Here is a 27,316-nt window from a genome sequence, read left to right as displayed (position 1 = left end):
CAGCTTCTCATCCCCATTCATGAAAACATGCAAACAAGGCAGATTTCACTTTTTTAGCTTGTCTTTTCTGAATTTCCTATCTCTCAATCACTGCGCTCTGTTCTAATGGAGACCTTACATGCAGCTTAGGGCGGTGCATATTGACTCTTCTCACGATTTGATTTGCCATAAAGTCTTGTTCAGAGTGACTGATTTGGTGATATAATAAATATATATCAAATCATGCTACCATTTATGTATCATCTCCAAAATACAGATTACACTACATCACCCTAATTTTAGCTTCCCTACACTGGCTCCCTGTTAATTTTAGAATTGATTTTAAGATTTGATTAATTACTTTTAAAGCACATAGGGTCTGGCTCCAAGCTGCATGTCAGAAATATTTACTCCCTACAAGCCAGGCTACAGCCTAAGATCCTCAAGTGGAGTCCTCCTGGTCATTCCAAAGTCGAGACATAAAACCAGAGGTGACTGAGTGTTTTCCAAGGACCATGCCTAAGTGAAGTCAGTGATATCTTTCAAATCACTTCTTAAAACTCATTTTTAGGTTTGCTTCTATGTTATGTCTTCTTTTTATTATTTGGTTTTTATTAGATTTTTATTTTTTATCTTCCTGATCCCTATTGTTTTCTTTTTGTTTTGTTTTGTTTTTTTTTGTTTGTTTGTTTTTTTGGTACCTATAACGTCACTGCAATATCCACATTCTGAAGATGACTGATGTCTTAGCTGTAAAGTATCGTATGATTTCTGTGCTCTAATGACATGCGGGGATGTCTTAGTTTGCATGCAGTATCATATTTGATACAGACTTTTGTGAGACCTCGGTCTAATCAACATAATCAATAATTTCCTTAAAAATCTTTTGAAAACAATTTGATTTAAAGTAAAAAAAATAAAAAAATAAAAAAAAACCTCTGCAGATGATTTTCAATTGCCAGAAATGCCTAATGCATCAAATGTGATACAAAAAATGCATGTGAAATTTTATGGTAATTTTTCTTTTTTGTGACTTCGAGAGAAAGTTAAAAAACATCTTAGTCCCCAAAATGAGAATTTTCTGGCTATTATTTGAGTTATCAGGATATGAGGGGTTAACCTGATAGATTCAGTGAGAAATATTACAAATATTACAAATATTAAAACTCAAGGAAAGTAGACATATTTCCTTTTAGTGTAACAGTACAGTTGCTTTGTTAAATCACACTGTTGGTTGAGAGTAATATTTACAGACAGCAGCTTTTGCTGCTTCCTTTTAATCATGAATCACATGACCTTTGGGCCTCATACCAGCCAGTCTCGGACCTTCATGGTCAATCATGAAAACAGACATCCTCTGTTGCACACAGACACCATGCATACATTCACAGACAAGACTGGACTGAAGTTTTTTTTATATATTCGTATACATGGCCATTCATTCACACGTAGACAATAACTGTAACTACGGGCCACTTGCAAATACTGCAGCATTTTTCTATTGTTATTTATATTACATTGCACTGTTGCACTGTGGACTCTTTACACTGTTGTACCTTGTACACCTTATGTATTTCTTGTATATATGCCTTTCAACTGCCTTCTTTAAGATTTTTAAGAATTTACTTTATTTTATTTATTTTTATGTGTGGTAACACCACTCCTAGCTGCTACAGTTTCATTGTATATTCCTTTACAATAACAATAAAAGGTATCTATCTATCTATCTATCTATCTATCTATCTATCTATCTATCTATCTATCTATCTATGATCTGACAGATGCTGGAGGCCTTTGAGTAAGGTGATTTTCTCAGTACTTCCAGGGAGGTCTGCGATTAGCATTAAAAGCCTTCCTGGGAACATTTCCTTCTCTGTGTGGCATTTATATCTACTAGGTAAACATTGAATCTCTTTGTCCATATTATTCCAGCAGCAGTGCTGTTCATCTGATAGGTCTCAAACAGCAGAAAGTAAGTTTCAGTGGCTTCACTCACACTTATTTCAGAGCTATGAGCCAGAGGCAGAACCTGATTTCAGTGTGGTTTCCTCACAGAAATAAAAACGGTATGATGAAGATTTGTAAAAGTTAAAATGTCACAGGGTTTTTTTTTTCAGTTTTTTTCCCAAGAGGAGAACAACTTGAAAATGTTACATTATTGAATTGAGTTTTGTTTGATCCTTTCAGGCAGTAAAGAAATTTAAAAATGTTAGTTGGCTGTCACTACACAGTAGGGATGCAACGATTGTCATTGTGGACTAGTTCCAGACTACTGAAACCATTAGTCAGCTGGTCAGGTGGACCCCCCTGCATATACTTACCGTGATAGCTGCTGTTGATGTCAAATGCCATGAAGGACCTAAATTCAAACTATATTATTTTCTTGGATCCAGTGTTCATTTTGGCAGCCCATTTTAGATTTAGTCATAGTTACCTCCGCCAAGAAGGTTATGTGATCGGCAGGGTTTGTTAGTTCGTTCGTTTGTTTGTTAGTTAGTTTGTTATCAATATAACTCAAAAATTTATAGATGGATTTTGATGAAATTTTCAGGAAATTTCAAAAATGGCGTAAGGAAGAACTGATTAGATTTTGGGAGTGATCCGGATCACCGTCTGGATCCAGGAGTTGCCGTGAATGCCGTGGTGGGTTTTTTTATACAATCAATAGCCTGCATGTAATAATCTGAAATAAACTGATGAAATACTAACAAACATTGAATAGATTTTTTATTGATAATGATACTCTTACTAATGCACCTTGACGATCAAACTCTTTATTGATAATATTAGTAATATTGATAGGAATATTGATGCATTTGGGGTGGAAAATTTTGGATTAATTTTGGATTGGATTACATTTATTAAATGCATTATATCAATCATACATAACAGCAAATGGTAACAAAGCACAAGGTGTTAGAATGATTAAATATATAAGTTCAAAGGCCATAATATTTGCACATAATCCTGTTTGTAAGCTCCAGAACAGTTTTTACAGGTAAGATAGGCTTTATGGCAGTGTTTCTAACATATTAATAAAGGATATTTGTAGTTACAGTGACTTTTAGTAAGCTGTCAGATTCTCTCCAATCAGGCTTCAAGATTCCCCTGATCCAGTTTCACCTTGTTTGAACAAATTCTTCAGCAAGTTTCCAGATTTGGTGAAGACGCTGGATTTTCCTATGGGCAGTTTGAGGCTGTGGGAGCTGCTCTGGGGGTTGGTCTGTGGTGAAGACGCTGACTGAGCTTGGGTGCTGCTGCATGTGTTTGATGAGGGTTGTGACAGTGAGTATGACTAAGGAGTTAAGTAATTTTGTGACAGTTTCGGTGTGTACTGCTGAGGTGGAACATAAGGCTGAGAGGGGATGTATGGCTGGGAGGGTGTGAAGGTTTGCGGAGGGGTGTAGCTGCTGGGGGGGTGGGGTGGGGGGGGTAGCTTTGAGGAGGTTTGTGGTGTGGAGTGTAAGTCTGACCCAGTGAGGCTAAAGCCTGTTTAATGCTTGACGCATCAGTGAGGTTGCGAGTGTCCACGTGTCAAACATGATGTCAAATATTGACATGCCCCTTCATGGGGGTCCCTTGTGGCCAATTTTCGTTGGGGCCGCTCACATCCCCAAAATTCTTACAAACATGGACGCGGACATTAAACACGCTACAGACATGATTCTTGAAGACGCTACCCCTTAGCTTTTAGGAGAATATCAGTTTATGGCAAAGAGAAAGCTGCCGCTAGGTACACATGCACCAGACGTTTTCACATCATGATTCCGCATCAGTTTTTGTCCGTGCAGCCATCTGCGCAGAGAGCATAACTGGGCCTTTATGCAGCCAGTGAGAACGGCTTAGTGTTTGTAAAGCTCTGGGTGTTCAGGTTAGGCTTTGTCTATGAAGACAGAGATGCAGGTATGGAGTCTGGCAGAGTGGGTAGTGGTGGCGGGAAGCTGTCTGGTCCATCTTTGGTGAGGAGAGACGGTATATTTTTATTTGAACTCATGCTTTCTATCTGTTTTATATTACTAATTGATAGGGCTGTTAAAGCGAACGTGTTAATATTGCGTTAACTCAAATTACTATTAAGGCTGCTAATTTTTTTGTCGCACGATTAACGCATGTGCATTCCGTGTGACCCTCGACACATCCCGTAGTTTGTCAGATCAGGAAGTGGCGCCATCGTGATGCGGTACAAGTGAGCAGAAATGGATACAGCACAGAGACTTTTGAATGACAGGTTCAGCCTTCATAGCTTCAGCTTTTCATAGATAACTGAAGATAAACAGATAAACTGAAGTTATTTTCTCCTAGTGTCAATATGAACTGAGTTACCAGGTGTTCGTAGAGTCTTAGCACGCACCACTCGCTAGCCGAGCACACCGCTAATGCAGAGAGCCGCCCCCTCAATGCTGGATTGTTTACAGCGGAGACAGACAACACTGCAAGCAGGGATGGACTCGCTATCTGGCATACCAGGCATTTCCCGGTGTGCCAACACACTTTTGGGCCTGTATAATTTATTCATTTATTTATATCTGCTATGAACCGGCACTACAGCTGCGCTGACCCTTTATATTGACTGTTGACTGGTTTGATCACGTCTCCTAAAGGTCCGTTTACCCCCCGCTCCCATCCCCACGCAGCTCCTGCTTGAAAGTGAAAGTATTTGGAAAAAAACGAAACTTACTAAAACGATCGACTGGAACTGTAAATAAAAGACAAATATAAAAAACTGTCAATGAAGATGCTGCAAAAGTGTCAAAGACTCTGCAGTCCCTATAGGAGACGGTCTGGTGCTGGTGAATATACAGCTGCATCATGAGGAGGAGGAGGAGGAGACAGAGCAGCAGAGGCTGGTGTGTGACAGGGGAGCAGAGGTTACAGGTGAGCCTGAGAGTGAAGAAGCTCTGTAGATTATCATAATATAAGCTAAAAGGCATTATTAGACTATGGGTCTCCTTTATTTAGGAAGAAAAAATTTTTTTAGATTAAAATTTTATCTCTTCTATGGTCTGAAGAATGAAAAGATGGTTAAGTCCTCTTACTACACCTTAAAGGTTCTTCACTGAGACTTCTTTTACTTTGTGTGGTCATGAGTTTTGAAAAGCAGCTTCACATGTGTGTTTATTGACATCATTCCAGTAAATCTACTAGACTGATGACAGTAATTTCTTACTGTCAGCATTTAAATTTAAATTTGGGCATTTTTTTAAGTTTGAAAGTCAAAATATGATGAATAATAGCAGACATTTTTTAAGTAATTATGTGCTTTTTCTCTGGATTAGGGCAGATGTGTCTACCTTACCCACATCAGAACAGTGAAACACCATTAGATGTGTCTGTGCCTTACTGCTGAGCTCTCAATAGAGACTTGACTTCTTCCAGTGATCTGTAGTGTAATTACAGGGATGTAAAGGGATGTTTCTGTGAACCTTTATTTCTCTTATGTGAGGCTGAAATTCTCTGCTTTAGAGTTCAGGATCAGGAATGATCTTTGAGTGATTTAAACTTCACTGACAATGCTCTTTATGTCCATGTGTGATGATGAGATCTGTTGTTCTGTGTTCAGCTGCTGAGAACAGAGGAGTAACTTCTAGAAGTCTAAAGTTTGACTCTACATTGTGGTATTATTCATTAATGTTACATTAAGGTCAGTATCTCCATCTGTTGTGGCTTGTTGGGTTTGATTTTACCATGTTATGCTCTCAGCATATTTTTGGAACATTCAGTATCTTTGAGCTCAGACTAGAGAATTTTCTGGACTTTATCTGTTGTTGTTTTGGGTTGTTGACATAAACAAACATTTGCATAAAGAAAGCATTTTTGTCCACTTGTATTGATAAGGGTATTTAAATCTTAAGAAATAGTACTGTAAGGTACATTTAGAACAGACAAAAAACAGTGTGGTTAATTTGCGATAAATCTTGAGTTAACTATGGAATATGTGAGATTAATCACTATTACAAATTTTAATCTATTGACAGCCCTACTAATTAAACAAACATTTTCCCTTTAAAGTACCACATTTGTTCAGATTTCTCGCTAAAAACTAAAATTCCAATTTGTCCTTGTGACTTTGAACACATCAAAATAAATTCATTTTATGCTCCTTGAATTGCCAAAAGTCTGAGATGTGCTACAAACAGAAACCACTTAACGTGCTGAAAACCATGATCCATGCGTACAGATTCCACATCTTCATGTAGAATCTGTATTACAGTATAGAGATTACATGTTTCCTCTGACTTTATTTCTCTAATTTACAAGTTGCCGTTAGTTGAGCTGGACTCTTCTCTCCTTATGCAGCTCATGGGACCTGAGAACTACTGCAGCCATTATCACCGAAAACAAGGTTGTGAATAAGAGCAAAGAGAGAAATGAATAACAAAGCGTCCCCTCTATCAGGGCTCTCATCCTTTCCAGAGCTACACATGAACACAGCTGAGTGTTTCTCTAAGATAACCACTAATAGTGTTTTGGCCTTTAAAACCACTTACAGCACTTTGTCACATGTACTTCAAGGTACCCAGCTGAGCAGCATCATAAGAAGAAGATTCATTATGTGGGTGGATGTTGTGTTAAATGCAGACCAGGTACAGTAGGGTTGAGTGTGTTAGAGCTGTATGTTTTTTCCCTCCATGTTTATATGTATGTCTTTTCCGGCTTTAGTATCACTGTGAACATGTTGGTGTGTATCTATCCGTCAGAGCGCAGTGTGTTTCCTGGTTTAAAATGTCAACTTTCAACAGTCTTCCTCTGTGGTTTCTGAACTGTTTGGCTCAGGAGGCAGACAACATTAATCTATCACCACTCTGCAGATGGAGATGTAAGTCAGAAATAAGACAAAAACGGCCTCGTACAGCGTACAAGCAAGTGGAATCAGAGCCTACAAAGGTTTACATATCAGCACAAGGATTATTTCTTTAAAGCTCTTATAGTTTATGCTTGGTCAAAGGGTTAAAAAGTGGCAGCTGCATTGATGCTTTTAGAGGCAGTAAACACACCATAATTAAACAAGCCAGGTTTCTATTATTGCATCGAAAAAATGCCATCAGTGGTTTGCAGCAGTGATGGGGCGACAGAAATCATGTTTAACTTTAAGTTTTCCATTGTTTAACGCAGTGATTTTTTTTTGCCCAAGGCACACCCATGACCGAGAAAAAATCTCAAGGCACACATTCTCCAGATTCATGCAAAATCTTTTCTTTAACATGATCATAATGCATGGTTGTTCAAATCCACAACAAACATCGAGACATTCCTTCACCATTTGGGATCAACTGGAGTAGACAAATACATGTGTGTACATATGTTTTTGCAACACATATTTTAGCTATATTGGTCTTAGTCACAGTTATTGATTAGAGCAGCCTGCTGCTGCTAATCCAAAACTTTTTGCACCCCTTTTTAAGCATTTTTACACCTAATTATTCAAAAATATGGACATATGTAAAGGCAGAAAAATATTAGTTTTTGAGAGATTTTTTTAATTCTTAATATAATGGAAATTTTAAAATGATATCGTAACATCGGTTACCTTAATCTGTGATATGATCAATACTTACCTGTGCAAACACATACAGTCATGGACGAAAGTATTGGCACCCCTGGAATTTTTCCGGAAAATACACCATTTCTCCCAGATATTGTTGCAATTACAAATGTTTTTATGTGCATTGGAACAACACAAAAATCCGAAGAAAAAGGCAAAATTGACATCATTTTACACAAAACTCAAAAAATAGGCGAACAAAATTATTGGCCCCCTTTTAAAACTGTGGGTAAATCTTTTTTTTTTTTTTTTTTTTCAAGCATGTGATGCTCATTTAAACTCACCTGTGGCAGTAACAGGTGCTGGCAATCTAGAAATCACACCTGAAGCCAGTTAGAATGTATAAAAGTTGACTCAACCTTTGTGTTGTGTGCCTATGTGTGTCACACCAAGCATGGAGAAGAAAAAGAAGAGCCCAGAATTGTCTGAGGACTTAGGAAGCAAAATTGTGGAAAAATATGAACAATCTCAAGGTTACAAGACCATCTCCAGAGATCTTGAGATTCCTTTGTCCACTGTGCAAAATATAATCAAGAAGTTTACAACCCATGGAACTGTGGCTAATCTCCCTGGACGTGGATGGAAGAGAAAAATTGACAAATGAATGCAACACAGGATAGTTGGAATAGCAGATAAACATCCTCAGTCAACTTTCACACAAATTCAGGCTGTCCTGCAGACTCAGGGTGCAAAAGTGTAAGCTCGGACCACACGTCGTAATCTGAATGAGATGAAGCGCTATGGCGGGAGACTGAGGAGAACCCTTCTGCTGACAAAGAGACATAAAAAAGCCAGACTGGAGTTTGCAAAAATGCACCTGAGTAAGCCTCAATCCTTCTGGGAGAACATTTTGTGGACAGATGAGACTAAGGTAGAGCTTTTTGGAAAAGCACGTCATTCTACTGTTTACAGAAAATGGAATGAGGCCTACAAAAAAAAGAACACAGTACATACAGTCAAACATGGTGGAGGTTCAAGGATGTTTTGGGGTTGTTTTGTTGCCTCTGGCACTGGGTGCCTTGACTGTGTGCAAGGAATCATGAAATCTGGAGACTATCAAGAGATTTTGGGCCGCAATGTAGGGCCTAGTGTCAGAAAACTGGGTCTGCATCAGAGGTCATGGGTGTTCCACCAGGACAGTGACCCCAAACATACTTCAAAAAACACCAAGAAATGGTTGGAGACAAAGCGCTGGAGAGTTCTGAAGTGGCCAGCAATGAGTCCGGATCTAAATCCCATTGAACACCTATGGAGAGATCTCAGAACTGCTGTTGCAAGAAGCACCCTTCAAATCTGAGAGACCTGGAGCAGTTTGCAAAAGGACAGTGGTCCAAAATTCCAGCTGAGAGGGAGAAACGGTGTATTTTCTGGAAAAATTCCAGGGGTGCCAATACTTTCATCCATGACTGTATGAAAGTATCTTAAGTTGCTGTGCAATCACTAATCATGCATGTTTTATGCAAATTCTCAAGGCACACCTAGACTTTCCTCACCATATCATTAGGGAAACATTGGTTAAATTAATCATTTTTTTGTTCACTCTGCCTTTTTCACATATGAAGCATTTTAAAGCTTTGTTTGGTGATATTAAGCTTAAGTTTTTATTATAAATCCTAGGGCTGGATTATTAATGAATACGGGCAATCAATTCAATTTTAAAGGGTTTGGTCAGTATTTAAACACTGTATGCATGGCACATACCCTTGATACAAACTTATGATGGAAATATCAATTATTTTTTTCTAGCAAAGTTAAGTCTTTGGCTACTTAAAGCAGGAGCACATCTTATTTATTCCAGTTTCAAAGAGAGAGGCACAAGACTGTAAAAATAGGCTCAAAAGCAACACCAACTGCCAGCGTTATTCACATGAACCCATTTAAATTCTTCTCAGGTTTGGGTGAAAAAATGTATTATGATTTCCATATTGCTTGGGCCCAAGTTTTCTTTTTAACATTAGGATTAGCATTACTACCAGTGCTCATAGCAAATCTAACTATGACACATGTCTTCCTAAAGCTTGTAACAGAGATGAAGTTTTTTTGTCCAGCATAATGTTTTATGTAAGAATTTACTGTCTGACTAGTGCTTCAGCCTTGTTGTGTTTACTTTCTTTTAAGTTCCATAGTGCTACTTAAACTACTAAAGCCCTTTTTTACACTGCATTTCCACAACAAGGCCTTAATGAATCTACACTGTCAAGATGCTAAAGACATTCATTTTAATCCCTCAGTGATGTAATACTAGCTTCCTTACCTGTCAATTCACACCGCATTACAGTGTTGTGGTAGGGTGAGAGAGTGTGGCACAGTGGGAACTCCATACACACACAGTCAGGGCACTGGGCTTCCTCCTGCCTCTGCAGATCCTGTGTCGCCTATTTAGTGCTTCTATGACTATCTTCAAAGCTAGCACAGACAGGTGCATATATTCATTACCCCCTTTATAACACTGTTCCATTCATAGAAAAGGCAAATCATCACAATGGTATAGATTTTACACCTTGAAATGGCAGTGTGAATAAGCCTTTGGATTTGGCTTGGGTTCAGTAGCGCATGTGCCAAGTAAGAGGTGTGCCATCAGCAGTAGCAGCAGCAAAAGGAAGGGTGGTACGATGCCAGAACTTAGATATGATACCATTAATAATTAGATAGTACTGTTACCTGTTTTGCTAACATAGCAGCAAAAATAGAAGTCATAGGCAGCAAGTATTACATAATTACTTGTCTTTGTACAAAAGACACAGGACAAATTCTTCAAACATAGGATTAAATTGGGATGTAAAAGTATTTTTATTCATCTTAAGCCATCACCGTTGGGAGATGCACAAAAAATACATCCAAACAGAAAAAGGGACACAAATGTAACAGTATTTAGCTGGCAATCTAGGTGGCAGAAGTGTTTGCTAACTGCTATTAAACATCAAACAAAGAAGAGGAAGAAGCCAGCATAAAAAAGCACACAAAGAAGAAATTTTGGCTTCCTTAGCAAGAGCAACAGAGCGGTGAGATACACAAACTTATTTGTTTTCTCCTTATCTACAGCTGTTTTTAAAAAGCCTCAGAATGTGACAGCATAAAGGCATTACAGACGCTTTCACATTTTAAAGGCTATGCAAGGACCTGTGTAAGTGGAGAACACAAGCTACAAGTGTGTATTTAAGTGCTCTGCTCAGGCTCCCTTGCAACGTCTCATCCTATGTTTTCATCAGCTAGTCAGTTGTGCTTCACTGATGTACAAAGGTAGGGATTTTGCACTAGTAACCAACACACTGACTGTTTACTAACAACTCTGTGGTGGTATATTGGCACACTTAATGAATCATGAATAACATACAGTGCCCTAAAATGCACATAATTAAGTTTGCATTTTAAGTTTTATTTGTTCTATCATTTTTAAATCAGCGGATATTAGGCTATTCATTTCTATGTTGCTTTTTATTTTGCTTTTTTTGCCCTGTAAACAGACAGACTGTCAACTATTATTATTTTTTAACTGTATATTAAGCTTGGTTTAAAAGTTTCAGTGATTAATATTTAAGTAGTTCTTACAGTTTTTATAGATCAAAAATCCATTTCCACACAGTATTTCTTAAACACTGATCTCTCTATGTCTGTGTTTTTTGACTGTGATTACTATGCCAGTCAGGCTGGCAGCCGCATCACCAGCACACACATATACACACTCACATACACACACTTCTTGAGCATGTCATCAGTCCAGATCTAGATTAGAGTTAATGAGAGCCCAGCATGCATACAGCCTGTAACTCAGCATAGCACACTGACCTACTGACTCACTGACTGGATAGTGGATGATGTGTGTGTAACGCTGTCCCTATGTGTGAGGGATTTTGACATCTAATAGTAAACACACATAGTCAACTACATAGTGATGACATAAATAGATTACCCCCCAATAAATAAGTTCATAGAAATAAAATCAAAATTAAAGAAAAAGTCCCATTTGCTTTAAAAAAAAATCTGCACTCATCTGTTTCAGGAAGAGGGATTCTTGAGTTCCTGAAATAAATATGTGCTTTGCTGTATCGACCTTTTAGATCTTGAATCACTCAGTCTGTTGTGTCTGGTCCAGCCCTTGTCTAACCTCAAAGCAGATGGATACACCCATTTCCTTGTTTCTCACTGGCAAATCCATCTTGCAAAGCTCCCGTCTGAACTGTTTTGGCCCGGTTAGAAAGTGACGAGTCAGGACCAATCAGCGTCGAGGGGCAGTACTTTCAGGCGTGGCGGAGTCGTGACGTAAGCAAGCAGCAACAAGAGGCCAGTGCAGATATGGTGGAAAACATTATTGGGATGCTGCTAAAGCGCCAGTTTTACCAGAACTTGACGACATTTCTTCGTTTAAAGAAGAACAAAGAACAGCAGTGAGTTGTTTTCTTTTAAAAAACAATAAAAGTCGTGTACTGACATGTCTGTAGTCGCCATGGTTCACGTTATGCAGTTCTATATGGAGTTTATTCCTCAGTAGCTGCGCACACGGCCCTCGATAACAGAGACGACGTCAGGTGTTTTGTTGCTCTGATTGGCCTGTAAAGATGTGACAGAATGTTTATCCAATTACCCTTCGAGTTTTTTTTGACGGCTCTGCCCTTTCCCAAACGCTGTCTATGAGTGGTTTTCCTCATCCATCTGGCGTGTCAGGTTAGCCCTTGCCTGGATGGCATAAAGGACATGATTCTCACTGAATGCTGGTGCTAAATGAATAGTCTTGTAAACATATTTTCTATGGTAATCTGTGTAGTGCACATTTTATACATGGAAAGTTTGGAAAGCTGGAAATGTCAGTAATAGATGCCTGTAAATAATTGTCTGGGCATGTAACAGAAACACTACATGGGCTAGCCAGTATGCTTATCTGTTGTGCTCATACTCTTTGGACATATTTGTGAATTTTCATTGAGGATCTTGGTGATCTTGCAAGTGTGTGTTGTTGTAACTGTTAGTAGCACCTTTAGCATTTAGGCTCACTAAGTCCATGTTCAGCTTCAGCTCTGTGGATAATGTAGCACCATGGGAGAGTTTGGTAGCCCGTTCTGTTCACCTGTGCACATTGAGGTATTACAGTGGATGACTCGCTGTTGTCACTGTTAGTAGTGGCTTAGGCTCTCTCTCATGGCTTAGGCTCACACCGTATGAAACGGAATGGGTGACTGGAGCCAGCTGATAGATGCCCACTTCACTGTTGACACTGTAACAGCCTACTTTACTCACACTGGTGGAAGATCCACGTAAAACTTTATTTCTCCTGCTTAATACTCTACTCCTGTTCAGCCATATTTGACCAACCAGCTGTACTGAAAAATGCTGAAAATGTCGGTAAACTGTGCAACACTACAGCCCGTCACTATAGACTGCATAGAATATGGACATCGCCTTAAAGATTTTACTCATTGTTTTCTAAAAAGTCAAACAGTGGCAGTTGGCATTTTGGAAACTCCATCTATCTTCCACCAAATGATGAAGCAGACATCGCGATGGATTTGAAGCAGCTCAGTGAATCTTGAATAGAAAAAAAAAAGACCCATCCAATTTGTCTAGCTTTTCCTCCAGCTAGCATGTACTATGAAAACAAGACAACAAAGCCAACAGCCCTAGCCTTCTGTTAAACAGCTACAACAAGACTACCTTTTAGGTCAAGTCAGCCCCACAGTCTTTTGTCTAATCCTGAGCAACTCTTATCTTAAATTTGTCAAAAACATATGATATAATCAACGCTTGTATAAATGATGAAATGAGGTCTAGAAACCAAAACAATTTTTGTACCAGGCTGTAAACATGTAAATTAATGTTTTAGTACTGACTCTAAATGGACACATGTGATTAAACCTGAAATGATGAAACCTGAAATGATTAACTGGCCAGCCTCGAGTGGACACTGGAGGAACTGCAGCTGTGCTAACTTCATTTTTCACTCTGCAGGTTGCAGCTTTTCTGTCATGTTTGAGAAATTAGGCATTGCCGGCTTTCTACAAACAAAAACTAAGTAATTTGAATCATACCTTCAAAAGAAACTAAGGATTTTAGGTGAAACTGAAAGATGTCTTCCAGGTGTATTATGCAGCGCAAGAGAAAGCTGCAGATATAAACATGATTTTAATTTGTTGATTATGGAATTCTATTACAATAATCAATCACATTTTGGCCAGCCTCTCTCTATGTTCAAAGTAAAAACTGAAGTGTTTTCACCTTGTTGAAGCAGAACTATGCAAACAAAGTTGATTACTCTTGGCTGCATATTGCTGACCACAGAATATGACAGTGATGACAAATGAAATGATTGCATGCTAAAGGTGATTTTCTGTCTATTTGTTGGGAATTTACTGCATGATTCTCTCTTCTGTTAGAGCTGGGCTAGCACTCAATATTTTCTTTTGCAAGTAATGATTTATCAAATTTGGAAAGCTGAATGGAAAAGGCAAAATTCAATCACATGTTCTCAGAACAATGTTATGAAAGTTAATCGATGTAGAAAATCTTTCCAGCAATGAATAAATCATGCGATAAATGGAAGCAAGAGTACTTTTTGAGTGATCACTGACAGAGTTTCCATTGCTGCTCAGGGGCTCATTGCACAACAGTCCACAAAAAGCAGCCAGAAATGGCATTTGTACCATCATAACTCTTCATTAGTTGCACTGTTATATAAAGCAGCCAAATACATTCCTTTGTTTTTGCCTTTGCATGAAATACAGAAGACATTAACTGACTCTGCAGAAGACAAACATCTAATCAGCTCTTGGATGACTCTGTTGTTCCATTTTCCTATTCCCGATGTGTTGTTTGACTCTGAGAGAGGTGCATTCATTTGCAGTCATTTGCATTTTATACTCTGCCTTAGATTTGCTTCCCACTTTTGGAAACAGCAACTCTTCATCCTCTGTCCTCCACCCATCTGACTCTCTGCCCGTCTACCTGCTCGACTCATCTTTTTATAGTGCTCCTCTTCCATCTGCCTGCCTGTCATCCATCACAGAGGCTGGGTGACTCCCAACCGCCTGTCACAGGACGAGGAAAGAGACGGAGAGGGCAGGCGGCAGAGGAGAGGAAGAACGAGAGAAAGTGAGGGAGGGTGAAACAAGGCAGAACATAAAACTGCAGGAGCTTGTAATAGTGTTTCCTACTCATTAATTAGCTGCAGTCGTTCCTGTACAAACACATGGTAATAAAACTGATATACTGACACCCTCTCCTTCTCTCTCTGTTTTCATCTCCACTATTCACCTCTCAACCCGTTTTTTTTGTCTTTCACTGTTGCTCCTAATGGCTACACTTTCCTTTTCTGTCCCCTCTCTTTCTCCATTACCCTCATCTCTCCACTCACCTCATCTTATATCTTTCCTTTCCTCCTTCCTTTCCTTCTCTTCCTCTTTCCTTCCATTGTTTTTTCCTTTTTCCTCTTTAATCTCTCATCTTCTTTCTCTCATAGTTTCCCCAGTCTGTCTCTGCATTTTCTTCCCATTTTTTCTCTTAAATCTCTTTTCCCTGCTCTTTTCTGCACTGGTCAGGAGGATCAGTAAGATAAAGGAACTGTAGTCAGAAGAAAACCTCTGTCCACCTCCTGTGGTGTTGAATGGAAAGACAAAATTCATCATGCTATTAGCTGTCACATGATTAAACACACAAACATACAAAGATAAAAACATATAGATTTATTTTAGCACTCTCAGCAGAGGGACACACAGACAACACTTGAACACACATGGAATTTTATGTTAGGTAAATAAGAAATAAATGCACTGATTTTTTTCCCGCACTTGAACTGCAGTTGTACACAGTGCAGACAGTAGAGGTAGCCATGCATCAGACACAAAGATTCTGTCTTTTAAGTACAACCTTTTTATATACCCCACTGTGCCTAACCTTTTTTGTAATCTCTCTTTCCAATCACACATTGATATATTTTTCCTTTCATTCTGCCCCTCTTGTAGTAGTTAACCCAGAGATGCACCCATTCCAATTTGATTCCAGTTTTGATTTCCAACTGTATCATTTGAAAAATCATGTAGATGATACCAGTTTTTGTCCTTAAACTTTTTATTGACATCAAAAGCTTTTTTACCCTTTCTTTAACTATCTTCAATTTTATGTCTATAGTAAACACAGACTGATAGCCCTGTGAGCCTAGCTGTTGTTGTTAATTAGCTTGGTGTTAAGTGTTGATAAAGATTAGTGTTGCGGCAGTGTTTTACCTTGTTTATTACACTGCTTGCATGACTCATATCCAACTCCTGACTTTCTGGTGATTAAACCTGAAATAATTAACTGGCAGCAGGTAGACACTATGATCCATGTTAAATGAATGAGTATCATCTGTAACTTGGTATGGCATGAGGAGGGGAGTGAGGCGTGTGCTGCATCATGCAGTTATGTGTAGACCTGCATCATGGGGATGTACTGCATATTTTCAAAACCACTGTCAGAGCATTTACGACTGTATTGTTTCTGTTACATCTGTATTGATAAGTGTATCTGCAAGGAATCTGTGATGATATACTGCCATATTGATTTTTTTTGAGCAGTGACCTATTTTATGGTTACCAGCATCTTATCTCTGTGATGAGAAATGCTAACGATCATTTTAAGTTTCTGATTATTATCCAAGTATTAGAGGAGCAATAGACTAAGTGAAAGTTTATCCGCTGTCTTTATGTGACATAACCAGCTCTGCTTCACAACAAAGATGCAACAATCATGCAACATGAGTTGATTAATACAATTATTGCCAAGACTTGTCATTATCAATAATTATTTGGTTTTAATCAATCCATTGTCCCAGCCCAGCAGGGTCCATCATTCATTAGCAAAAAAGTAATGTATTAGCTCTGTTTTCAGATAAACCTATGTTTTTCTTCATCGCTGACACCTCTTTGTGTCCTTTTATCTAAAAAAGAAAAGTAGAAAAACACCTGCATTAGGAGTCTGAGTGAGAGGGGGAGGAGGGGACAGAGGAAGGTTAATGGAGAGATGGCAGGGGGATAGAGGGAGGGGGATGGAGGAGAGGAGCTAATAAGACAGGGATAAGGAGGCTTATAAAGTAATGATAAAATAGAGAGTGAAGTCATACAGTTGATTTTGCACTGCCCTATGTGTGTTTCTGTGTGTGTTGCTTGTTTATGTGAGTGTGGAGTGTGTCTACCTGGCTGATGTCCTTGACTTTATGACTGATTATATCATTGCTTCAGGTCTCTGTTAGGGCAGACCCAGAGACAGACTGTGTGTATGTGTGAGTGTTCTTGTGTGTGTCACAAATGCTTGAGAGGAATTTTGTCTGCCTGAATCCGCCCACATCCAGGTCTTAAAAATAGAAAAAAGACCCTGAATCACACATAAGCACACCCTCTTTTATTTTATTCCATCCTCTCACACACATATTGTATTATTGTGTATCAAGCATGGACAGATTTGAAGTTAGGGCAGGACATCGATACAATATGAAATTATATTATTGATATGTTATACAGCACGGTTCCAAGACTTTTTCTTCCTCAGCCCCTCTTTGATAGATGAAAATAGTGTTGGGCCCGCTAAATTCCTACCATACATTTCAGCACATAAGCAGCATACAGTATACCCATACATACAGAAAAACTTATCTCATACTGGTGAGATCTGCTTCAGGAAGAAGTATGGCTCTCTTTAATTCCCACTGTTAAGCCAAGGATGAGGTATGACTCATCGTATTTTTGTCTTTGTGTTGGTTGCTATGTTGTCTGGTGTAGATTAGGGATCAATCCATATTGGTTTGTCAGAGCCGATACTGTTACCATTATTAGTAGTTCCTGAGACCAATAACCGATATTTGGAACCAATATGCATTTATTATGATGTACAAAATGGACTTAATGGCGACAAAGTTAAAATTGCAAAATAAAAAAAAACACTCAAAAGTCCGCTTGGAGTTTGCAAAGAACTTCACGTGAAAGCATTAAGAGCATTGGTGTGTTTTGTACTGAAGAGAGGCTTCTGTCCAGCAACTCAGCCATGAAGCCCGGATCAGTGGAGGGCTGCAGTGATAGTTGTCCCATATCCACACAGATCTCTGGAGCTCAGTCAGAGTGACCATCAGGTTCATGGGCACCTCTCTTACTCAGACCCTTTTCCCCCGATTGCTCAGTTTTGTCATGTGACTAGTTCTTGGAAAAGTCCTGAAGAGTGCTAAACTTTTTCAATTTGAGAATTACGAAGGCCACTGGGCTTTTTGGAACCTTCAGTGCAACAGATTGTTTGTAGTCTTCCCCAGATCTGTGCCTTGCCACAACAATCCTGTCTCTGAGCTCTGCAGGCAGTTCCTTTGACCGCATGGCTTGGTTTTCACTCTGATATGCATTGTCAGCTGTGTGGCCTTCTATAGAGAGTTGTGTACATTTCCACATCAGTCAAGTTACTTTAAAGGGGACATATTTTACCCTTTTACCCTCAGAGGTCCCCAAAACATGTCTGTGAAGTCTGTTGCTAAAAATACACTCCAGTATTGGATTTTTGCATGTCTAAAAAACCCTCTGTTTCAGCCCTGCTCAGAGCAAGCTGTTTCTCTGTCTGTAGCTTTAAATGTTAATGAGCTGTCTGACTCTACCCCTCTCAGGAAATGGATGTGGTTTAATGGATGTGGCACTCTTGATCCTCCTCTCAGCTGCCAGCTGAGAGGAAGATCAGGAGAGGAGGGTGGGACTTTCTTCCAAGTGGGGAGGCCTAACTAAACCTGGGGGTGGTGCTAACTCCCCACATGACATCATGAAGTGAAAATCTGAGAACGACTTGTTTTAGCACACATTTTCTGAATGGTGGAGAAAGAGAGGGGGGGCGAATGGATTTTTCTGGTACTTGAGGGGATTGTGGACAGGCCAGGGGCACATATTTTTGTTAGAAAAGCCTGAAAAAGTTATTTTTGAATAGGTGTAGGACTCCAAGGTGTAGAAACATCTCAGCTAACATCAAGAGAAATGGGAAACCTGAGCTTATTCCAAAAGTGTTTTGCAAAAGGGTCTGAATATTTATCTACATGCAATATTTCTTTTTTTTTTTTGTGGTTTCTAATACATTTACAAAAATTCAAGTGATTCCTGCCTTTAATTTGTATAAAGAAACAGAGGCCTGTAGGTGGCTATATGGTGGGGAGGTTTTAGCTTAGAAAACTCAACTGGACTAAAACATCAAGCCTAAACTAGTTCAGGCTTAAAGTTGAAAACAATAGATCAGAAATGAGGAAAAGGCCAGAAGGAGATTCCAAAAAGGATTGAGGTTGTAGAAATCTTTCTGTCTAGCTTCGCTAGTAATAAAGTGAAACACAGTGGACTTTTTTTTTTACTGAAATGTGACTTATTTAGATGTGTTGGCTGTTTCTGATGCAGCATGACTGTTTTTGGTGGAATAATAATATATCAGGAAGGCTCCTAATGGTGAGCCGTCATCAGTGTTTGTTTGTTGTCGGAGAAATGCTTTAATTGTGGCTGCTGTGGTGGTTTTATCTTGGACTGGTTTACATGGTCGAAATCCTGAGAATCAGAGCTTTCCGGTGGTGTATATCATTTGGTATACTTATGAATGTCATTTCTGCCAGTGAGCCTTTGGATTTTTAATAAATTAAAGACTAAAGTCAAACCTTTGGAGGTCCTCAGGTTCATATCAGTTTTTTGAATGCGATTGCCATCACCATGGCACTCATGCTCCTCAGTCCTCCCCTCACTCCCATCTTTGTTTTTCATTCTAATCTTTCTTCCTCTCAGTTTGCCCTCTTCATTTGTCTAAAGCATCTCCCCGTGTCGCTTCATCACATCTTTTCCTCTCATCTTTGTCCCTTCCATGTAAGATGTTAAAAGGCGGTGTAATGGCACGATGTATGTGTGGGAAATGAGGAGACATTAAAGACGAATGAGAACCACCTACTGATAGACATGAGTAAAAGATGTGAGGACACTTGGGAAATTGATTTGTCATAAAAGGAGATGTGTTTAGCTCTTAGCATAATTTTTACACAGCGTCAATCACCAATGATAGCATGACATACCAGTCAGCTTCAGTTTCTCTGTTTAGATCCCTAGAGTTTGGATTCGTGCTCAAAGTGACATCCTGTCCAAATCATAAAAGTGGATCACTTTTGCTGCAAGCACTTGTCCTTTAAAGAGCACTCTGTGATCTTGATACAGGCTCTATGTTGAGCCTCAAAGACCCAGCAATTCTAAGAAAACAAGCTGTATTTGTATGGGAAAAACTGACTCTGTTGCCAAAATAATGACCACAAATGAACAAAGCAGTGGTGGGAAAATCCAGCCATAAATCTCCTGCCACTCAGACACCCTGGGCAGTATTTAAATCACTGTTCCTTTAAAGAGAAGTAAACACCTTCCCTGGTTTTGAATTTACCCCTCTTTTTTGTTTGCCTTATCTACTTTGCAGGTATTTCGCACAGACTTCATCACGGCCATGAAGCTGCCAGACTCCGCCCAGCTCGGCCCGGACGACTTCTACGTGCTCTCAGACCCGTGGAGACAAGAGTGGGAGAAGGGAGTTCAGGTCCCAGCCAGCCTGGAGGCCATACCAGAGCCTGTGGTCAGGTAGGAAACATGTCAGACATTTATTAACAATGCCATTGACTCAGATGAAGATGTAGCAGATACTACATCGAGTGTGCTTTCTGTGTTATAGTGATTCATATGATGTCAGCCTATAAACACACTGATGGAGCTCCTGCAGTCCAAATGGTCTTGACAGAATTGTGTGTGCCATTACTTATATATATTAGTATCAGGAAGCGAAATTTTAATCCAGATCCATTTCAACAGCTTCCGTTTTTTGGAATTAGGTTGGCTGTAATTTTAGCCCAAGATTTTGTCTAAAGTTGACTAACCAGTCATTTCTTCAATTTGCTGACTATAGTCTAGAAAAAAGAGAACAAAACTCACCAAACATTCATGAACATTTTAGAAATATTCAAGAAAAATATTTCTCTAACTTGAACCCTTGACAAAAATCATAAATGATGGCACTTTCAGCATTTAGAAGTTTTTAGATGCATTTTTAGATGCACACAAACTCGACCAGTATGTGCACATGCACAAAGTTGATGCATGTGCAAGAAAGAGACATGCACAAAAACACAGACACACTGAATAAAGCTGGAAGGCAGATGTGTGCAGACATGCACTTTGACCCACTTTTATTCACTTGCATGCTGCAAATGAGTGTGTCTCTGTTTTTCTCTGTGTCTCTCCATCCTTGGTAGGTTGTTGTGGCTCTCTAGTACTCCTGCAGCTGTTCCTTGTGCCCATGCGGTTTGTTTGGCATTCTAGGAACTAATGAAAATGCTCAGACTGCCTGGTAATGCCTGTTAGACACACGTGTCATACCAGGAGGCCACACACAAACATACATATGCATTTTTATTGGGACACAGGCAACCATCCAGCCATGTGGAATTCAGTCAAATGTTCAGTATCTACCTTTTTTCTCAAGAGAAGCAGTTACAGCGGAACCAAAAGGCAAGCACATGATTAGCGAAGCTTCTTAAACTAAGTGTTCAAAGTGAAGTTGTACTTTGGTGCTTATGAAACAGCCAAAAAGCTGCAGAGCACGATAAGCTGAATGCTTAGGAGGAATGTTTTCCTCCTTTCCATTGTCAGAGTTGAAGTTTTGTGTCGCTTTTGTTTCTGCATGAAGGCTTTTGTTCCTTTGTTTCATGTAATGGGTGGCGTATTGTTGTCTACCTTTTCTTCCATCAATTTAAGCACTACAGTCAGCAAGAATCTGGTAAAATAATAGATTTGTGCAGTCTCACCAAGTGAAATAAAGTTAAAAACGACCAACAGATTTTAAAGTGTCAAATAAACAGTCTTGGGCATTGTTTATTTCCAAATGGATGTACCACATTTGGGACAGCTGTGGTGAAGTCAGTTCTTACTCAGCTGGAAAGTCGGGAGTCCTGTCCCCACTCCTGCATCCATATGTTGATGTGTCCTTGGGCAAGACACTTGACTCCAAATTACTCCAGTGTGAATGTGTAGGGTCACTTTAAGATAGCAGCCTCCGCCATCAGTGTGTGAAAGGCTTTGAATGAGTAATTGTGACCTGTATTTTGAGAAGCTCTTTGTATAGTCAGACAACTACAAAAGTTCTATACAAGATCAGGTCCATTTAAGTCCATTTACACTTAATATCAATTCATCAGGACTCTCTTACTAGCAAGTTAAAATGAATTAGAACCGATTAGTTTAGAAGGGAGTTATGTTTTCATTACAATCAGACAAAAAAAGAAATACAGCCACAAATGCCAGTCTGTAGGTTTCAGCCTTATAAAGGGATATTTTGGTATTCTGGAGAACCAAACAGCTCATCAAGATATGTCTGTACGCTGTGGCAGAAGAACACTTAGCTGAAAGTTGCCAAACACAGAGGCTTTCTGGGATGTAAATGAAATACTTCAAAATGTTTCAATATTTTCTGTTAAAAGAAAGACTGAGAACCAGGGATGCTTGCTGTTTGCCAGCTAAACAGCTAAATTCAGTTAGCCCAGAAGAGTGGCGAGTACTAATTATGTCTTAAATAAAACATTGGACTGTAATCCCAAACCTAAATTGTAGCTTCAGTTAATGGCCACTGACTTTGCTGTAGAGGTTTCTCCCGGCACTTCGCCGGATATAAACATGACAATCTTAGAGTTCATCGTGTCATAGGAACAGTGTAGTGTGGCAGAAGTTATAATTAGAAAATGGAAATAAATTTATATGTAGCCTTTTGAGGGTTATACTCATGAGTAACCACATTAAGAACAATTTTAATCTGCAAAGAGGAACGAAGACTGGTGGAGCTAGCTGCTAACTTTAGCCGTGCTCTACTCAGCTGACATAATGACCCTGTGTCGAATTTGAAAGACAACTTGGATTTGAGATTCAGTTGGAGTGAAAGACAAGCATGATCGACCACATCCAACCATTATGTCACTCCAGATTTTGATGAATACTTGCCTCCAGGGCACATACACTAGTTCTGGTAAAAATTGTTCTATAATTTTGAGAGCACTTTTTTTGTAATTTTACACCCCATAGGTAGGGATCAAATGTTTTGGTATGGGCTTATTCCCAGCCTGGTCCCAAAGATATGTAACAAGATTTTTAATGGCCATATTTGAGTATAGTCTTACTGTCTTAGGGTTATGACTTTGTCTCACCAAGCCCAGTCATTCTAAAAGTTTAATGGTAATTTACAGTGCTTAACAAATTTATTAGACCACCTGTCATATTTGTCTCAGGGCACCATCCAGTATCATGAAGTGCTTTAATGCGGACTCTTTCATTTTCAGTGAGCTCTCCACGTTTTACCATTTTGAACAGGAATGAGGAATTTCAAACTGAAATCACCTTTTTATACCCAAATTTGAGCCGGCTCACTGGGCTTCTCTGAGAAGTCAGAAATTAATCAGGCATAACATTCAACCGCTAAAACTAATTTTCCTCTTCAGGAATGCAAGTAAATAACTATAATTTGACATATTAATCAAGAATTAATAATGTGCTTTACTATTTTTTCAGTTTTTTGTGAATCATTAAATTTGAAAATTCATGGATAACAATAGTAATTATATTTTAGCATTAAAAATATCATTTGGGTTCAAGAGCTTCTACATATTGGTGTATTAACCATTGCAGAAACATAAAAAACGATTTTGGTAATTACCAATGCTGTTAATTTAGGGCAGCTGTGGCATAAACCTTATTTTGGTTAGGGTTAGGGTGGTATGATAAATTTGTTAAGCACTGTACCTAAATTGAAATGCCAAACAGGCCAAATGTGCCTTTTAAAATGCTTTGTTCAAAGAGTATCCAAAGGGTATTTGGACCTACTGTATAGAGAGAGATGTTAGAATTTTATCTAAAGAAAATTCAAAACAGAAATCCATCATGGCAGACTTTAAGCATACTAAGCTTCACTTGTATGGGGAATTTCAAGTCAATCTAACTTTCTGAATTTGAAGAAGGAGTAGACAAAGACGAATGTGATGAATAGTATTTGTTTGTATTTTTATCTCTGTTAATTATTAGTGATGGCAGTATAAACAAATATCTAGATTATCTTCATGATTGCAAGATCTGAAAGGATAAACAGGCCTCCTTTCTGTTGACATTGTCTAATAGGTTTATATCTCAGCAGATACACATGTGACACACACACAGACACACACATGGAGCTAACAGATTGAAAAGAGCCTAAAGGCAGAGAGATAGATGAGTAGATTGTGGGAGAAAGAGCAATGGCTGAGAGAGATAAGGATAGATGGATGAATGGGATCTTATGTATTATCTGATGTGTGATAGAATGATGAAGTGATATACAGTGATGCTGAAATAGAGCCATGATGGATAGATGTGGAAATAGATGAGAAGAGGGGTGAGTCTAAGTGTGTGACTGAGCTCATGGTCTCTGTCAGAGCCTCTGACAGCAGTTGGTTCATCATTTTATTTAGTCGTCTGTCATCTTAAAAACACTTTTCACCCTGCCTCTTTCTTCTTTTTCCACTGGGTCTGCCAAATGTTCACTTCTTTGTTGTGCTTGGGCTTAAGTCTGTGATTCTTTAGACTTCCAGTGTTTTACATGAACATGGCTCTGTGGCAAGACAGGATAAATGCTAGGAACCTTTTTTCACACAAGATGTTGTACACGTTTGAGATTTCTTGAACTTCTCAAGCTCTGTCAGGTTGCACGGGGATAGGGCGTGAACAGCCCTTTTCAAGTCCAGCCACAAATTCTTTATTGGATTGAGGTCTGAGCTTTGACTCAGCCGCTCAACAACATTCAACCTTTTTGTCTTTACTCCATCTCTGTGTAGCTTTAGCTGTATGCCTTGGGCCATTGTCTTGCTGGAAAATAAATCCTCTTCTAAGCTGTAGTTCTCTTGCAGACTGAATAAGATTGTCCTCCAGGATTTTCTTATATTATTCTGCATTCATTTTACCCCTTCCTTTATAGGACTTCCAGGGCTGACTGCCGAGAAGCATCCCCACAGCATGATGCTGCCACCACAGTGGGGATGGTGCATTTTTGGTGTGCAGTGTTTGGCATCTGCCAAACAAAGCGTCTTGTCTAATGACCAAAATCACCATTCTTGCTTTCTCTTTGCCACTCTCCAATTAAATTTCAACTGGTGAAGAACAACAGTTGTTGTATGCAGAGTCTCTCTGATCTCAGCTTCTAAAGCTTGTAACACCTTCAGAGTTGAGTTGTCTTGGTGGCCTCTCTCACTAGTCTCCTTCTTGCATGCTTACTCAGTTTGTGAGGACGTCCCAATCTAGGCAGATTTACACATGTGCGATATACCTTGCATTTTTTTGATGATGGATTTGACTGAACTCCAGGGAGTGTTCAGTGCTTTGGAAATACTTTAGTATTCATCCCTTGACCTATGCTTTTCAGTAACCTTTTCTCTGAGTTGCTTGGAGTGTTCTTTTGTCTTCATGGTATAATGGTAGCCATGAATACAGACAATCAGTGACTGGGCCTTCCAGACGCAGGTGTCTTTATGCTACAGTTTAGAGACACATTCACTTCACCCAGGTAATCCTCATTTCATTACAGTTTGTTGTTTTTGGTCTAAGAGGCAAATTATATTGACTATGATTAGTTAATAAAATCAATAAAAGGGTAAAACATCCAAGGGGTGAATACTTTTCAAAGGCGATGATCATCAGTGATGTGATGACATAAATCTCCGTAACATAAAGGAAACAAGGAAAATTAAGTAACATGGCTGAATCAAGATGTTAGATAACCTCTTAGTTTAGCTTCTAAAAGTCTCTAATCAGTGCTCATGTTTTTTCATGATTTCTACACAGGGCGTCTTTTACTGCCAGAGATAAAGGACACTGCTGTGGCTCTTAAGTTTGTTAATAAAGATTTTATTGACTAAAACAGAAAAAGTAAAGCTATAATTGCCCCCACCTGCTCTCTCCCTATTTATGTCATGCACTTTTTCTTCTCTATCAGTTATTTTTGTCCTGTTTCATCCTTCTTTTTTTAGATTTTCTCCTCTCTACAGCTCACCCTGTCTCTGGCTCCCCTCCCTCCACTCCCACCTTCCCCTTTTACTTTTGCTCTAGTTGAGCCGGAGGCGCAGACACATTTTTCTTTTTCCTTTTTTTTTATGAATAATGACATCATCTCCTAAAATTGTTGGCAAGAAAAAAGGCTGCGGGCCCCGTCTGGCTCTGACAACACTCATCTTCCACGATTCTGTCTATCTCTTTGGACCAGATTTGGCTGCTGCTGCATGATTGCCGGTAAAAACTGTTGTGCGGGATGTGAGGAGGTCATTATGGTTTGATGTTATTTTTTTGTGCCTCTTCTTCCAAAAACACAGGAGAGAGACAGAGAAGAGATCAGATTCCCTTTCTGTCATGCTCTCTTTCACTGCTTCCTTTTTCTCTTCTTTTTCTGTCTCTCATTTCTCCTTCTTTCTTCTTTTCATTTTCTTTGGTTTCTGTCCATCTGTTTCCTAAACATTTCTCCATCATGTGTTTGCCTTTCTTTCCTTCTATTTTATATTTTCACTCCCCCCCTTTCCCTTCTGTCTCTCGTTTTCTCTCACTCCCTGTTCATGGTTTAGTTTTGGGCCGAGTGGAAGTAATTAGCCGTTGCATAACACTAGCTATGTGCAGACAGTGAATGGGGCTTTGGCAGTGACTAGACAGCCTCGGTCCCCAATGACAAACCGAGCCGGAGAGAGAAATAATTACACACACGCAGTAGAAGATCTGCTTCTTTTCATAAAATGAAAGAAAAGAAATAGTGGTTATGTTATTTATTGCCGCATATTTCTCCGTTCTGACTGGTGGCCGAGTCTGTGAATGTGTACCCGTTGTTTGTGGTTTGGCTGAACATGTCGGCTTTCCAAACGGCGTGTTAAGCTGCGGCCATAACATTGAGAGACCCCTTACTAAGCAAGTTTATGTCCTGCTGGACAAAAAGAATCATTCTGCAGATTTAAAACCCAAAGAGATTGCCTGTTGGTATGCCTAAGTAATGTTTTACAGCCTTGTAAAATTTAATGGTGCTGATCGATTTGATTGGAAAACTCTGTTCTCATGAGATGTTAAGCTTCAGTTCAGTTGCTTCTGCAAAACATTATGAGGTCCCCAGTGGTGGAATAGTTCTAAGTCAGGTTTCCAGAAGCTCTTATTAAATGCAAAACTTGGGTGAGGCATGCATGGATGCCATGCAAAACCTCTGGTAAACAAGACAACACTGAAGCGATGGAAAGAGTCTCTGGGAGAACATGCAGATAGTGTTGTTGCATTTGTTTTTTGAAAATTGCTGGGTAGGATCAGGAACCACTGCTCAAATTGTTGGGATATGCAGCCACACAGCCAGGATGACACTGACACTTTTTAACAGCTTTTCTCCCTCATGGCATACTACCTATGCCTTTAAAGAAAATGTTGGTTCACTGTTAGGTCAATAAACCTCAAGACAACAAGTGACTACTGGAGCTGGGCAGAGAAACTCATGGGCTGTGGGTCTGTACTTCACAACTATCTCTGCAGACTGAGAGCTCAACTATTGTCCCAGCAACCAGTAGGATTGCAAAAACAGATGGTGCTTTAAAATCTACAGCTGCAGAGAAACTACACATGGTGGACTTTGCTGAACCCAATGAAAACCATCACACAGATCCTGACATTTTAACCCTTTTTAAACAGACTGCAATTTACAGACTGGTGTTCTTGTATTGCAGATTTTATTGTGCATCACATACATTTTGTCTTAAGAAAATTAGCCAGCTCCATCAAA

The 27,316-nt window shown here is 39.3% G+C and overlaps 1 protein-coding gene across 4 annotated transcripts in view; it reads left to right on the top strand.

Annotated features, from left to right (window-relative positions):
• Positions 1–27,316, top strand: part of jade2 (jade family PHD finger 2) — a 312,027-nt gene that overhangs the window by 94,700 nt on the left and 190,011 nt on the right. For all 4 annotated transcript variants that reach the window (XM_041800778.1, XM_041800775.1, XM_041800776.1 and 1 more), the window contains one exon: positions 19,937–20,094. In XM_041800778.1, the coding sequence (XP_041656712.1) occupies positions 19,937–20,094 (158 nt within the window). The remainder of the gene's footprint in view (positions 1–19,936; positions 20,095–27,316) is intronic.

This window comes from Cheilinus undulatus, linkage group 12, assembly GCF_018320785.1.
Source record: "Cheilinus undulatus linkage group 12, ASM1832078v1, whole genome shotgun sequence".
NCBI lineage: Eukaryota > Metazoa > Chordata > Actinopteri > Labriformes > Labridae > Cheilinus > Cheilinus undulatus.
Note: the sequence above shows the minus strand (reverse complement) of the source record. Positions and strands in the feature narration are given on the sequence as shown.